At 49.3% G+C, this 14142-nt stretch overlaps 1 protein-coding gene across 1 annotated transcript in view; it reads right to left on the bottom strand.

The window, feature by feature from the left end:
• Hmcn2 (hemicentin 2) overlaps nucleotides 1–12269 on the bottom strand; it is a 150254-nt gene extending 137985 nt beyond the window's left edge. The window contains exon 1 of the mRNA XM_038337454.1: nucleotides 12011–12269. Within this exon, the coding sequence (XP_038193382.1) occupies nucleotides 12011–12269 (259 nt within the window). The remainder of the gene's footprint in view (nucleotides 1–12010) is intronic.
• Between the last annotated feature and the right edge of the window lie 1873 nt (nucleotides 12270–14142).

Genomic DNA, 14142 nt, shown 5'->3' with positions numbered 1-14142 from the left:
TTCTAGCCTTACCTAGAGAGTAAGGTTAACCCTAGGAGGTTGGCCTGATCCCACACCCCAGCCCCTCAGGGATCCTCCACAGTCAGACCCATCACCCCTTTCCACTGGCACATACCTTCCAGGTACCCAGCCCCCACCCCTTCTCCCTCTACCCCCTCCCAACTTCTTGCCCCTGAAAAGACTCAGGCCTGGAGAATCCCTTGACAAGGAACTGTCTGGCCCACTCCTGGCCGCTGACGTGACATGAACCAGCCTAGTCTTCAGGATACATTCAGGATTTGCTTTCCTAGTACGTGACTCTGCGGCAGGATGACAGGAACCGGCCTGAACCGGCCTGGTGTAGCTGATGCCTCACAGGTGCCTGGATCTCTAGTCTTCCGGAGAGGGAGCTGGAACTAGACTGAGGGAGTGAGGACCCTCTGGCTAAGGTGGGGGGGAACCTGTGGGCTAAAGGAATGAGGACCCCCCTGCTGCTATGCGGGTGGGAACCCAAAGCTAAGGGAATGGCCCCTGTGCTAAGCATGGAAAAGACCTCCAGCCTAAGGGAAGGAAACTCCAGGCAGAGGGAGGGGGGACTCCTGGGTTAAGGTGTAAAACCTTTGTGTTAAAGGAGGGAAGATGGTCAGACTGAGGGCCTGAAGCTCCTCGGGCTGGGGAGGTAATCACAAAAATCAGGGTGGTAAAGACCCACACACACACATATATGCCCCGTAGCTCCCATGCATGCTAACAAAACCTGCCCCAACCATGAGCAGTTCTGAAGACAGAAGCATGAGTTCAGTGTGGTCCTCCCAAACCTCTTCACCCAGGACGGCAGCATCCCCGGAGACCCCAGGCAGGGGAGACTCTGGAAGATTCTAAATTAGCCAACAATCAGACATATGCAAATTAGCACAACACCGCCTGTCATCTACCAACTTAGCCCAAAGTCCTATAGCAGGCCTGATGTGATAAACACAGTGTCCCAGTGTGTCCTGGGCAGGGCAGAATTGGAGGAAGTTTTCCATACTGATCAAAATGCAAAAGGCAGGGGCCACTTCCACAGAGCGGTTTCACTTCCAGGAATGCATCCTGCAGACACATCCCAGTGCGTGTGGGTCCGCAGCAGAGGGACAGAAAGAAGCCAGCTTCGTATAGTAGGGGATGTGCAAAAAATTAAGGTAATTTGATATGTTAATATCACCTGGGGTGGCTTCTACAGCCATGAAAACCAATGTAGAAAAAGTGAATGTCCCGGCATGGAAAGGTGGCCATAATATAGCATGCACTGGGCAGGGTAAAACACTCACTGACTATAAGTTTAAAAGTTAAGATTGTAGGGACTGGAGAGATGGCTCAGTAGTTAGGAACCCTTGTTGCTTTTATAGAAGACCTGGGTTCTGGTCCTAGCACCCATGTGGAGGCTCACAACCACAGAGAACTCCAGTTTAGGGGCCTCTGACGTCCTCTTCTGGCCTCTGTAGGCACTGCATGTATGTGTGACACATAGATAAGCAGACATGTACACACGTAAAATAAAAGTGAATATAGATATAGATATATATTAAAGTGAGCATTTTGAAAAAAAATAAGATGGTATGTGTATATGAAAGCAGCTGAGATGATTCAGTGGGTAAAGTCACTAAGCCTGATGACCTGAATTTAATTCCCAGGACCCACATGGTGAAGGGGGAAATGGAACTCCCAAAATTTTTCCTCTGACTTCCACGTTCATGAAATCACACATACAAATAAACGTTTAAAAGTAGGTATTTGAATGTAAGTTGGCCATATAGTTACATACATTTACACACATATGAGCACACAAGCACATGCATATACATACATGCATATAAACATACACACCCATGAATATGCAAAAATGCATATATGTACACACACACAGAGCCTGAAAGACATAAGAATATTAAAGTTTGCATTTCAGACTGGAGAGATAGCTGAGCGGTTAAGAGCACTGACTGCTCTTTCAGAGATCCTGAGTTCAATTCCTAGCAACCACGTGGCAGCTCACAACTGTCTGTAACTCCACTTCCAGGGGATCTGACCCCCTCGCAAAGACATACACCTAGTCAAAACGTCAATGCACATAAAATAAAAATAAATGAATTATTAGAGAATAAAGTCTGCATTTCTTGAACACTGTATGATTAGACTGTTTTGTAAACGTGTCTTCATCTTGCTTCCTCGAGTTTGGGTTTTGTGCTGCAGAGGCGCCCAGGGCCTGTGCTCTACCACTGCGCTCCAGGCCCAGTTTGTCAGTGTTTGGAGGAAACATTGCTAACTGGAAAAGCTGAACTCCGAGCCAAAGCTTGACAAAGAGCAGAAAGGAAGAACTTCCTGGATGGTCTGAAGAGATTAACCCAAATGCACAACTCCTGCACATGCGCTCAGCGAGAGGCCAGCTTAGCATTAAAGACAATAGTCACCATGACCACGGGACCAAAGCAAGGCATGTGGGAACTAGTCACAAGGAAGGGACCGCACATGTCAACAGGAAACAGACCTGGCAACGCCACAACAAGAGCTGGAAACTTACCTGCTAAAATAGGTACCCATTCCCAAACCCCACAGAGGATTTTTGTTTTGTGTGGGTGTTTTATTTTGTGTTAAGACAGAGTCTTATGTAGCCCAGACTGGCCTCAAACTCCCATATAGTGGAAGAGAACCTTGAATCTCTGATCCTCCTGCCTCCTCCAGCTCCTCCAGGACTGGGATTACAGAGCTGAATCACCACTCCCAGCCTTTTGTGGTGCTAAGGACCAAGTCCAAGGCTTTGTGCAAATTAGGCAAGCCCTCTCCCAACAGAGCGGCATTCGAAACTCATTGGATTCTTTTTCTTTCTGTTTGTTTTGCCTTCTTATTTATTTACGTTTTTCTTCTGGTTAAGTTTTTGTGCTTTTTGGTTTGGGGTGTTAGAAATAAAATGGTCCTTAACCTAATGATTTAAAAATAAACAAACAAAACAGCAACAACAACCACAACAACAAAACAAAACCAAAAACAGACCTTCACATCAAGAGCCAGCATCCTAGGGCGCAGGTTGTAGCTCAGTGTTTGAGTATGTATTTAGCACGCAAAGCCCTGCATTTGATCCCCAGCACCAAGAAACAACCAACCAACTACCAAAAGAATCGACCTGTAGATGACAAAACCAGAAACAAGACGAGATGCCTTCGGTCACCACAATTCTTTGACATGATTCTACACAGCCAGGCTTCCAAGGCAGATTCTGCAGCCTGCGCACGCTGGGCGTTAGCCCAGGAAGCTGGGGGCACCACCAAAGAAAGCTTAATTGAAAGAAAACTCTTGAGGGCCTAGGGAGCAGGCTCAGTAGGGAAGTGCTGGCCGCACAAGTGTGAAGACCTGAGTTCAGATGTCAGAGCACATATAAACACCAGCTGCACTGGTGTGTGTCCAGAACTCCAGCACTAAGGAAGTGAAGACAGGAGGGCCACTAGGGCTCTCTGGCCAGCCAGCCCAGCCTAATTGGGAGCTCCAGGTCTAGGGAGAGATTTTGTCCCCAAAAACAAGGCAGAGGGAGCCGGGCGGTGGTGGCGCACGCCTTTAATCCCAGCACTCCGGAGGCAGAGGCAGGCGGATCTCTGTGAGTTCGAGGCCAGCCTGGTCTACAAGAGCTAGTTCCAGGACAGGCTCTAAAACAAAAAAGCTGCAGAGAAACTCTGTCTCAAAAAAAAAAACCAAAAGAAAAAAGAAAAAAAAAAAAAACAAGGCAGAGGGAGACCAAAAAACATACTTGACATCAGCCTCTGGCCTACACACAGGCACAGGCACAGACACACACGTGCACACACACATGTACACACATGCACACACACGCACACAATTGTGAACACATATGTACACACGTGTGTGTGCACAGACACATGCAGGAACGTGCACAAATACAAGCATGCACATGTGTGCATATACCTACACGCCTTCAGTAAAAAAAAAAGTTTAAAAGGCAATAATTGTATGAAAACAAATTGTTCCCCAACATCCCAGAAATACAACCTTTCAAAATGAAATATGATGAATAAAAACATCCTGGCCAAAATGGTAACACACAAGAAAGGACGCAGGTAAAGATAATCTTAACTGACTGGAGGAATTTACAGGAAAAACATAGAGCCTGGCTAACGGAAGTGTGTCACCAGGGGGACGAGCAGGACTTTGGGGACTGGTGGATTCCTTCAAATGATAATTATATCTAGATTCAAGATTTAATGAAATTTTGACCAAAATCGCAGTCAAGCTTTAGAAGATTTCAATTTTAGGTTAATTTAGTTAATTTATTTATTTATGTGGTAGGATCTCACTATGTACACTTGGCTGTACTGGAATTCGCTATGTAGACCAGGCTGGCCTCAGACTCACAGATATTCATCACCTGCTTTTGCATCCTGCATCGCCACATATTTACATATGACTTATATTTTTGTATGGTGAGCATGTGTGCATGTGTGTGTGTGTGTGTGTGTGTTATACATATGTGTGGTGGGAGCTCAAATATATGGCTGTGTGCACCTGAGTGTAGATGCCCAAGAGTCCTGAAAAGAGTGTTAGGTCCCCTAGAACTGAACTTGCAGGCAATTGTCGGCTACCCAGAGTAGATGCTGGAACCAAACTAAGGCTCTCTGTAAGATTAGCCGATGTTCTTAACTGCTGAGCCATCTCTCCAGCCCACAGCTGAATTTTTTAAAGAAGTTAACAGAGATTTTCTGTTACCTAATATTTCATCTGAAAGAATAAATACTTCAGAATAGTTTGAAAATTATGACTATGAAGGGATGGGATGTTGCTAAGCAACGGAATATGTGCTTAGAATGCACAAGGAATCGACATGATTGTGTACCCTGCCTGCAATCCCAGCACTTGGAAGGTGGAGGCAGAGGAATCAGGAGTTCAAGATCATCCTGGAACACAGGGAGCCTGGGCTACATGAAACTCTTGTCTCAAACAATCAGAAGCAAGAGCCTGGTTCTGGGTTCCATCTCTAGCACCATAAAACAAAGATATGAAACGAAGTTTAAAAATAGGAGAAGAAATTGGTTTAAGTCACGTCAGAAACAGGGTTTAGAGGACAAAGGAGAGTAATCCAGGCCCTCGGTTAATAAGGTCTTTCCCACGGGGTTAGGAGTCAACGATTCTGAACCCATGCCTGTCCATGCTGGAATGGAATAATGAAGTAAGTGGATAGCGGACAGATGCAGGAAGCCAGGTTTGTCAGCGTTGGAACGGGAGGTTAGAGATAAGCCACATGTGCTCGGCCTGGCTCTACATTGGAAGAGGCTGCCATGATGCATGTGGTAGTGATTTATGCTGGAGACATCAGTGTGAAGGCATGCTTGGTGTGTGCCGGGCATCCTTCCTGTTGCGATGAGACGCATAGCAGAAGCAAGGGGGCAGGGATGCATTTGAACCCGTGGTTGAGAGGCTGTGGTTAACAACACTGGGAAGAGATGGTAAAGTTTATGGTGTGGGGAGCCTCCTGTCTACAGGTCAGGAAGTAGAAGGCAGGGAACGCTCATGTTCCGCCAACTTCGGCTGGCTTCCTACTCGTCCCCATTTTTAGTCAGTTGGGACCCACCCTCTGCTGAAAGGGTCTGATGGCTACATTTAGGGTGGTCCTTCCCCCTCGGTCTATCCTCCCTAGAAACCCCCTCACAAGCATAACCAAGAGTGTTCCTCATTAATGGCTGAGGTGTTTCTTCATCCAGTCAAACTGACGATCAAAATGAACTATCACATGGCTGTATCTAGACACAGTGGCCAGCAGGGTGGCTCGGAAGTAGAGTCTGCTTGCTGCTAAGGTTTAGACCCACATGGTAGAACTGACTTCTGCAGGTCGTCCTCTGACCTCCGTGTGCATGCACCACACACACCTGTTGGAAATGCAATAAAACATTTTAAATTAGAAATGCTGAGAGGAGCAAGTTCTGTGCATGCTCAGATCTCCCTGCTCTGCCATGAACAGGGTTCAGAAGCAGTGACCTCTAAGCCGCCACAAGCACATTTAGCACCAGGGCATGACTTCTGACACCATCCCCCAACAAGAACAACCAGGAATCCTCAGGGGAACAGCTAGTTCTATAGAATGTGTGCCGGCAGCATCTTTTAGTACCAAGGAGTGTTTGAAAGTTAATGGTGTCGGGCTTGGGGCTGTGGCTCAGTTAGCGGAGCTCTTGCCCAGCATGCACTGAGCCCTGGGTTCTATCCCCAGAGTGGGTAAGGGGATGTGGTGCACACCTGTAATCCCAGCGCTCAGGGAGGGGAGACAGAAGAATCAGATGTACAAGGTCACTCTCAGCTATATAGCAAGTTCAAGGCCAGCCTGGACTACATGAGACCTTGTATACAAGTTATAAATGTATTAATAAATAAGAACAATGTTTAAAGAACTCTTATGCACTGCACAGGGAATATGGCTAGGAATGCAGGAGTCAAGCACATCAGCCTCTGCTGACAAAAACCTGAAAGGTCTGATCCAGGAAATAAACAAAGCAGTCTTGGAGTAGAAGGAAGTTTGAGACAAAAAAAACCTGGGCTTTCATGCTAAACGACATACATGACATCATAATAAATAAGCAAATAGGGGGCTGGAGATATGGCTCAGTGGTTAAGAGCATTGGTTGGTCTTCCAGAAGACCTGGGTTCAATTCCCAGCATCCGCATGTCAGCTCACAACTGTCTGTAACTCAAGTTCCAGTGGATCTGACTCGCTCACACAGACATAGATGCAGGCATGGGCAGGGTTGCGTGCCTCTTGTTGGAAGTGCACACACTTTATGGTAGCCCCGGCATTGGATCTCTTTGCTCCTCTCTGCCCCAAACCAATATCTAACTAGCAGAGTATGGACTTTTGGTAATATTGTCCCACGCTGGGAAGATGACTCAGCGGGTGAAGTGCCTGCTGCCTGAGCATGAAGACAGGTATGGCAGTGTGCACCTGTTACCCCGGTCCTGAGACAGGAGGATTCCAGCGTCTAACTGGCCAGCCAGTCTAGCTAAAACAGTGAACTCCCGGTTCAGGAAGAAGTAATAAGTAGTTCCTCAAAAGGCAAGGTGAAGGGAGCAACAGGAGCAGCCCCCGACCTTGGGCCTCCACATCACATGCATGAATATTATATATACATGCATGTACACCACCACACATGCACACCACACAATCACACACATATAACCCACACATGTGCATGTACACCACACATTTATGACACCTCTGCCTCTGCCTCTGCCTCTCTGCCTCTGCCTCTCTGCCTCTGCCTTTCTGCCTCTGCCTCTCTGCCTCTGCCTCTCTGCCTCTCTGCCTCTGCCTCTGCCTCTCTGCCTCTGCCTCTCTGCCTCTGCCTCTCTGCCTCTGCCTCTCTGCCTCTGCCTCTGCCTCTGCCTCTGCCTCTGCCTCTGCCTCTGCCTTCAGGGTCCTGGGGAATACAGGCATTTGAAACCACACCCAATTATGATTTCTAAAACTTTTTTTACATTTTTAATTTTTTAGCTTATTTCAGTCTATGTGTGCAAGTGTTTGACTACGTGTAAGTCTGTGTACACACACACAGTAACTGTGTGCCTGACACTTGAGGAGGCCAAAAGTGTGTGTCAGAACCTCTGGAATTGGAGCCACAGATTCCAGTTGTAAACCCCCACGTCAGTGCTAAGAATAAACCTAGCTTTTCAGGAAGAGCTGCCTGTGCTCTTAACCACTGAGCCTTGGCTCCAATCCCTTATGTGTTTATTTAGTGGGTAGGCACAGGCATGGAGGGCAGAGGGCAGCTTTGGGGAGCCAGTTCTCTCCTTCCACCATGCAGGTTCGGTGGATCAACCTAGCTCATCAAGCTTGACAGCAAGCACCTTTACCCACTGGGCCATCTTGCTGGCCCTGCTTTTTGCAATGAAAGACATACTAAAACGATTTCCAAAGCTTAAGTCCTTCTTTGTTTCCAAGGCCTTGCATCCCGAGAAGCACCAGCCCCAGGGAGGCCCTGCACATCTCTTCCGCACTCCCTCCAGTGGCTCCCTTTAATAAAACATTCCCAGGACAGAGCTGGGGGGGCAGATCAGAACCCCCCCCCCCCCGATGTCCCAAGTTCATCCTCTACCGAATGCATTCCATTTGCTGATTCAGCAGTCACAGCCAGACCCCAGCTGCAAAGCCTGCTCAGGACACAGCGCACCAAGCCCATACAAGGAAATTCAAGGCCTCCCAATCCTTGGCAGCTACAGACAGCCGGCAACGGGCAACAGGATTGGCTACATCCATCTCCATCCCACCCCATTTCCACAGGACAACTGCAGGACTCATACACACACCTGTCCCCACATGTCACGCTGTCCTCCAGCCCTCACCCAGCCAGCCAGGAAATCATTGGTTCCAAGTGTGTCCTAGCAAGCGCATCCAATGTTCCTTCTTGTAATGCCACTTCTCGGTCTTTCAGTGTGTCCCCCCCCCCATGTCCTCTCCCGTGACACTCAGTGATAACCAGATCCAATACCTAAGGGACTCTCCCTCCACTTTTCATTGTGAAATAGCATCTTGAAGTTGGGCTTGAATTTTCAATCCTCCTGCCTCAGCCACCGTGTCCAGCTAAACATGTCATGTTCTGCACCCCAAAACTGTCCACAGTAGGCTGCTGGCTCCTTGGCATGAATCCCAGCCCCCTCCCACTTTTGGGCCTTATAGATCTCTGAAATCTTCCCTGAGTGGAACCTGTGGCTAGCTTTAGGGGAGGTTGATTTTGGGGAGCCTGGGAGGAGCCAGTGTGATGATGGGTCAACAGCTAAAGGTGCTTGTATCAACCTTAAGAACCCCATGGAGGAAAAGAACGATGATTCTAGACGATTGTCCTCAGACCTCCATGTGTGTGCTGTGGCACATCCACACACATGTATACAAGTAGCAAATAAATAAATACATGTCATTTAATTGTTTTTAAAGTGAGGTAGCTACCAGAGTGCCCAGATGAGGGCACATGCTTGGCAGATTCTAGCAGAGAGGGCCCTTTTCTTCACCTCCTGAGGTCATGTCCTTCCCAAAATTCTTTCCATGTTGTAAACTTGGACATAAAATTGTTAGAATAAATGTTTGCATGTCCTAGTGTACGGTGGAAACCCAAACTCCAGAGAAACGCAGGCTGAATGAAGGAACGTGAATTGCAGTAGCGCTTCTGAATTTGGGGTTCAGCTTTCTTTCCAACTGCGCTCTTGTCTACCCCAGTGTTTGCAGATATCCACGCCCTCTGCACCAGAAATGAAGCTGTCAAGGCAAAGCTTCCAGGGTTTTAAACAAACAAAAAGTCCATATGTCCTTTCAAAATCAGCTAGAAGTCTCTAGAGCATCCAGATCCTCTCTAGAGTATCTATATCCTCTCTAGAGCATCCCCGGTCCTCTCTAGAACATCCAGGTTCTATCTAGAGCATCCAGGTTCTCTTTAGAGCATCCAGGTCCTCTCTATAGCATCTAGGTCCTCCCTACAGCATTCCTTGTCCTCGCTATAGAATCCAGGTCCTCTCTAGAGCATCCCCGGTCCTCTCTAGAGTATTCTCTGTCCCTTCAAAGCTGGGGGATCAAGAAAAACGAGGCTGTGGAACTTTGTATATATGTTTGCTTTTAATGGAGACTACCGTTCTTTTTTAAGCAAGTTGCATTGCAAGTTTTCATTTCCTGACAGCTGGAGAACCATTTTCAATTGGAAAAATTTCTGAGAAGTTGGATTTGTATTTTACTAACAATTTTTAAAAAAAGTGAGCATCATTTAAAATTTAATGGATTTAGAATAAAATACAGAGGTCTGGCGAGATGACTTGGTGAGTAAAGGTACTTGCTACCAAGTCGGTCAACCTACATTCCAGTTCTAGAACCCACCGGCTCTCCTCCTGCAAGTTGTCCTCTGAATTCCACATGCATGCCATGGTATGCGCATATTCACACACAAATATTTTAAAATTAGAAATAAAGAAATATGGAAGCACAGAGGACAAACGGCGAGAAAGGAGGAAGAAAAGAAAAAAAGAATGGAAGGAAAGGAGGGGAAGGACTAAGCCTCGAAGGTTGGGGGGGCACATACCACTCAGTACCCAGAGGGCATCTGAAGTTAGTGACCAGGAAGGGGCAGCAAGCATGGCCTTCAGAAGCCCCATTCTGGGATCAAGACACTGTCTCAAAAAGTTGCTACCCCATCCTGCAATGGGAGCCAAGTGTTTTAGGGGCAAACACAATAATGGCAACATACATCCAGCAGATGGCTTCAGGAAACCCTGTTGGTGCCCTGGGTCTCAGTCACTCCACCTAGAAGCTAAGTAGGAGGAATGGATCGTATCTACACCCAGCACCAGTGTAATAATGCCTTTAGGAGTCCAAGACTATACAGAAAGTGGGGGAGAAAGTTGGGGAGACAGAGACTGGCTTATGTTCTCACAGCATCCAGCTTATGGGGGTGGAGAGCCCCGTGGACTCAATGAGCAGAGGTGGAAATCTTCAGACACCAGAGCCTGAAGACTGGGAGAGTCAAACCTCTTGAAGATTATGTGCCCCTGAGAGGCTTGGCACATCGCCATCGGCTTGGTGAGCCTCCTCAAACACTCAGTCAGCACCGCCTGGAATCTGCCTTTAAAGCTAGCCTAGATAGACACATGGACAGACAGGGCAGCCGACTTTAAAGAGAGCAATGAGATGTGACACTCAGGAGAAAGGCAGGAGTGTAGAGCGGAGCTCAACCCCTGCTTCTCTCCAACTTCAGTGCAAGTTTGAAATTTCTTCATTAGAAAAAGAAAGAAAAAGTTGGGGCTGGAGAGACGGCTCAGCAATAATGAACATCGGTTGCTCTTCTAAAAGACCCGGGTTCAATTCTTAGTACCTACATGTCAGCTCACAACTGTCTGTACCTCCAGTTCCAGTGGATCTGACACCGTCACACAGACATAAATGCAGGCCAAATACCAACACACATAAAAATTAAAATGAACAAATAAATATTACTTTTAAAAATATTGAGAAAAGTAGTCAGGGCAGGACATGAAGGACATGTCTCCCCTGAGTGCAAGGGACACATGATGAGACCTTCCAGGGAGCATTTTCAGCCCTCAGCTGAAAAGAAAGGTCTGAAGAATCAGCAGGTGTCAAGGAGACCCGCTTGGCTGGGGATTTCTCTCTGCTGAGGTGGGCAGGCAACAGGGAAAGGCAACAGGCTGAGTTACTCCTAGCATGGTGGGTTCCACAAAGGGCTGCATTTCCCCCCAAAAGGGTGGCCTTTGGGGTGTTCCGGTCTCTTATGCACAAGCTGGGAGATGAGTCTAAGAAAAACCTGGTCTTACTGAAAATAATTCAGTCAGCAGAATACTTGCCCAGTGCATGGAGCCCCAGGTTCCATTCCCAACACCAGACAAGGGGTTATGTTGTTGCTGGTCTGTGATACCAGCAGTCTAGAAACTGAGGCAGGAAGATCAGAAGTTCAGGGCAATCCTCCACTAGATAGCAAATTTGAGACCAGCATGGGCTACATGAGATCCTATGTCAAAAAGAGAAAAGAAAGAAGGAGGGGAAAGAAGGAATGAGGAGAAAGAGAAGAAAGGGAGAGAGGGAGGGAGGGAGGGAAGGAAGGAGGGAGGGAGGGAAAAGAAGATAGGAAGGAAGGAAGGAAGGAAGGAAGGAAGGAAGGAAGGAAGGAAGGGAGGGGAAGGGGAAGGGAAGGAAAGGAAAAAAATAAAATCCAGAAATGAAAACCGCACAGGCTCCTGGAGCCTGCTGCCAAAATCTCAGCAAGTTTTCTCATTTCACAGATGGAGAGGGTGAGGCTCAGAAGGGTTAGGTTGCCTGCTAGAAACTCTCAACCTGGATTATGCCAACCTGGGGGGAGAGGGGTGCCGGAGAGGGCGTGGTCAGGCAGCGAGAATGTAGGAGAAGGCGCTCAGGCTCTGCCATCACGCTCACCGCAGAGGGCCAGGTGCACCGGGGAAGCCAAGGCGCCAGAGGGGTGGGGGGTGGGGCCGACCTCTAGGACCGCCAGGGCGCTACCTGGGTCGTGGAAAGGCACCAATGCATAGTTGGCGATGACCCGGCTTCGACTGCTCAGGCTGCGCTCCAGAATGCGCGAGGCGCCGTCGATCACCTGCATCAGATCATCCCACATGGAGCCAGTGACATCGAAGACGAAGGCCAGGGTGGCATCTCCTGTGGCGGGGGACAGTGCCGTCGTGGGCGCGTCAGACGTGACCTCCGCCACTGCCGTCGAGATCGCCACTAGCAGTTGCAAGAGCAGCACGCCGGGCGTCATGCTGAGCCGGAGGAGGCTGCAGCAGCGACGGGACGGGACGGGACGCGCAGGTCGCAGTGAGGTGGCAGTGCTGTCTCGCTCTAATGGGTTCACCGGACAGGGGCTCGGCGGGGTCCCCCTGGTGGGAGCCCGAGGCGGTTCCTAACGCCCACCCCGCCTCCCTCACCCCCTCCCCCAGCCGCCCCACGGCGTGACTCAAACTTTCCCAGCCCCGCGGTTCTCTGGTCCAGCCCCGAGGTTAGAGGAGGACGCAGGGCAGACTGCAGGAGGGAGGTGGGGCCGCCGCGGCCAAGCGCCAGGGATGAGGGTGCGGGAAGCCACCGACACCTGCAGGCCCTTCTGCGGGGGCGGAGAGGACATACGAGCAGTCCAAGCCTGGCTCAGGCAGGCCTTGCAGTCACTGCTACCTCCACCCCGCCTTTCCAAGAACCCAGGGGCTCTGAGTCTCCTAGACATTGTAATTATTCTTGTTAAAAATCGACAAGCCTCAGCCTGGCATCCACCATGGGCACAACATCCCACAGTTATTAATTATCTGGAAGTTTGCCGCAATCCGCGGAGAGTGGGGCGCGGGGAGGGGCTGATAATAAGATCAAACCGGTTTATTTGATACAAGTTATCGGAGGCTTGGAGAGAGAAGAACCCATTTACTAGGTGGTGTAGGCAGCATCAGAAGCCAAATATAGAAAAACCCCAAATTCCTTTGTCTCTGCTGCCTCCCTCTGAATATTGTAAGACATTGTTGCAGACATGGGGACACCAGAGCGCTGGGCACACACTCCTCTGGTCACCTTTCTAACCAGACTCGTGGATTGCAATGTGAAGGGGCTGGGGCACATGGAAGTGACCCCCCGGGCTGAGTTCAGCCATTGTCTACCTGACAGGGTTCTTCTGTCAGCTGGGTGGGTGAGGGTGCTGTCTCTACCACTGGACAAGAGGGGACGCTGTCTCCACAATCAGGCTGAGTTGGGGGGTGCTCTCTGCAGTTGGACTTTTGGGGTATCCTCCACATCGGGCTGGGCAGAGATCGCTCCCTCCATCCTGCTGAAGACCTTCCCTCTCCCAGACTGTAGACCCCTGGTGATTTTTGCCCTTACAGACCAAGAGCCCCTGTGTCCTTGTCCTAGCTCTGACTAAACTGTAGCCCTGGGACCATGCCTGGGTGTGTGCGGTTGCACTGCAGATGAGCTCTGAGGCGATGGAGACCCAGAGCCTGGCACATGACATGAGCCCAGTAGAGATCTGTCTGCCACCTGTGAATGGAGGTGTGTATCAGAGATGCTGGGTTACTGAGCCATGGCCACGGGCAGGGGGCAGGCTGGACACGGCACAGAGACCCGAGTCGAGATGAGGGCCAGAGACCTAGGGAAATGTCTCATGGGCTATGGCAGAATCTAGGACCACAAGGCCCGAGAGTGGAGTCTGTAGCCAAGTTCAATGGGAAGCCGAATTTCCTGCACTTGTGCAAACTGGCTTTTTAAATCTCTCTGGGTAAAGGCTACAACTGCCCCCAGAGCCTGCGCAGGGCTGGGTCAGCTGTTGGAGTGAGGAGAGGGGCCCCAGCTGTGGGAAGGCAGTAGCAAGCAGAACCAAGAACCAAATGGTGACATTTCAGACCCAGGACAGAGGACTGGGTCATTCAGTCCGCAAACATTAGCTGAGCCTCAGCTGAATGTCAGGTACTCGAATAGGTGCTGTGGGGACAGGGATTAAGGAGATAAAGGAGTGTGGTCCTGAGGAGAGAGATGTAAACAAATCATTCTAAGCCAGTGAGATAAGTGCCAACAGCAGAATTATCCAGAGCTCTAGGAGCTCGGAGGAGGGAGGGGCTGAGCCTAAGGGGTCAGAGGAGGCCAGGGAGGGAGGCTGAGAA

Source organism: Arvicola amphibius, chromosome 7 (genome assembly GCF_903992535.2).
Source record: "Arvicola amphibius chromosome 7, mArvAmp1.2, whole genome shotgun sequence".
Classification (NCBI taxonomy): domain Eukaryota; kingdom Metazoa; phylum Chordata; class Mammalia; order Rodentia; family Cricetidae; genus Arvicola; species Arvicola amphibius.
This window is presented reverse-complemented; position numbering and strand designations above follow the sequence as displayed.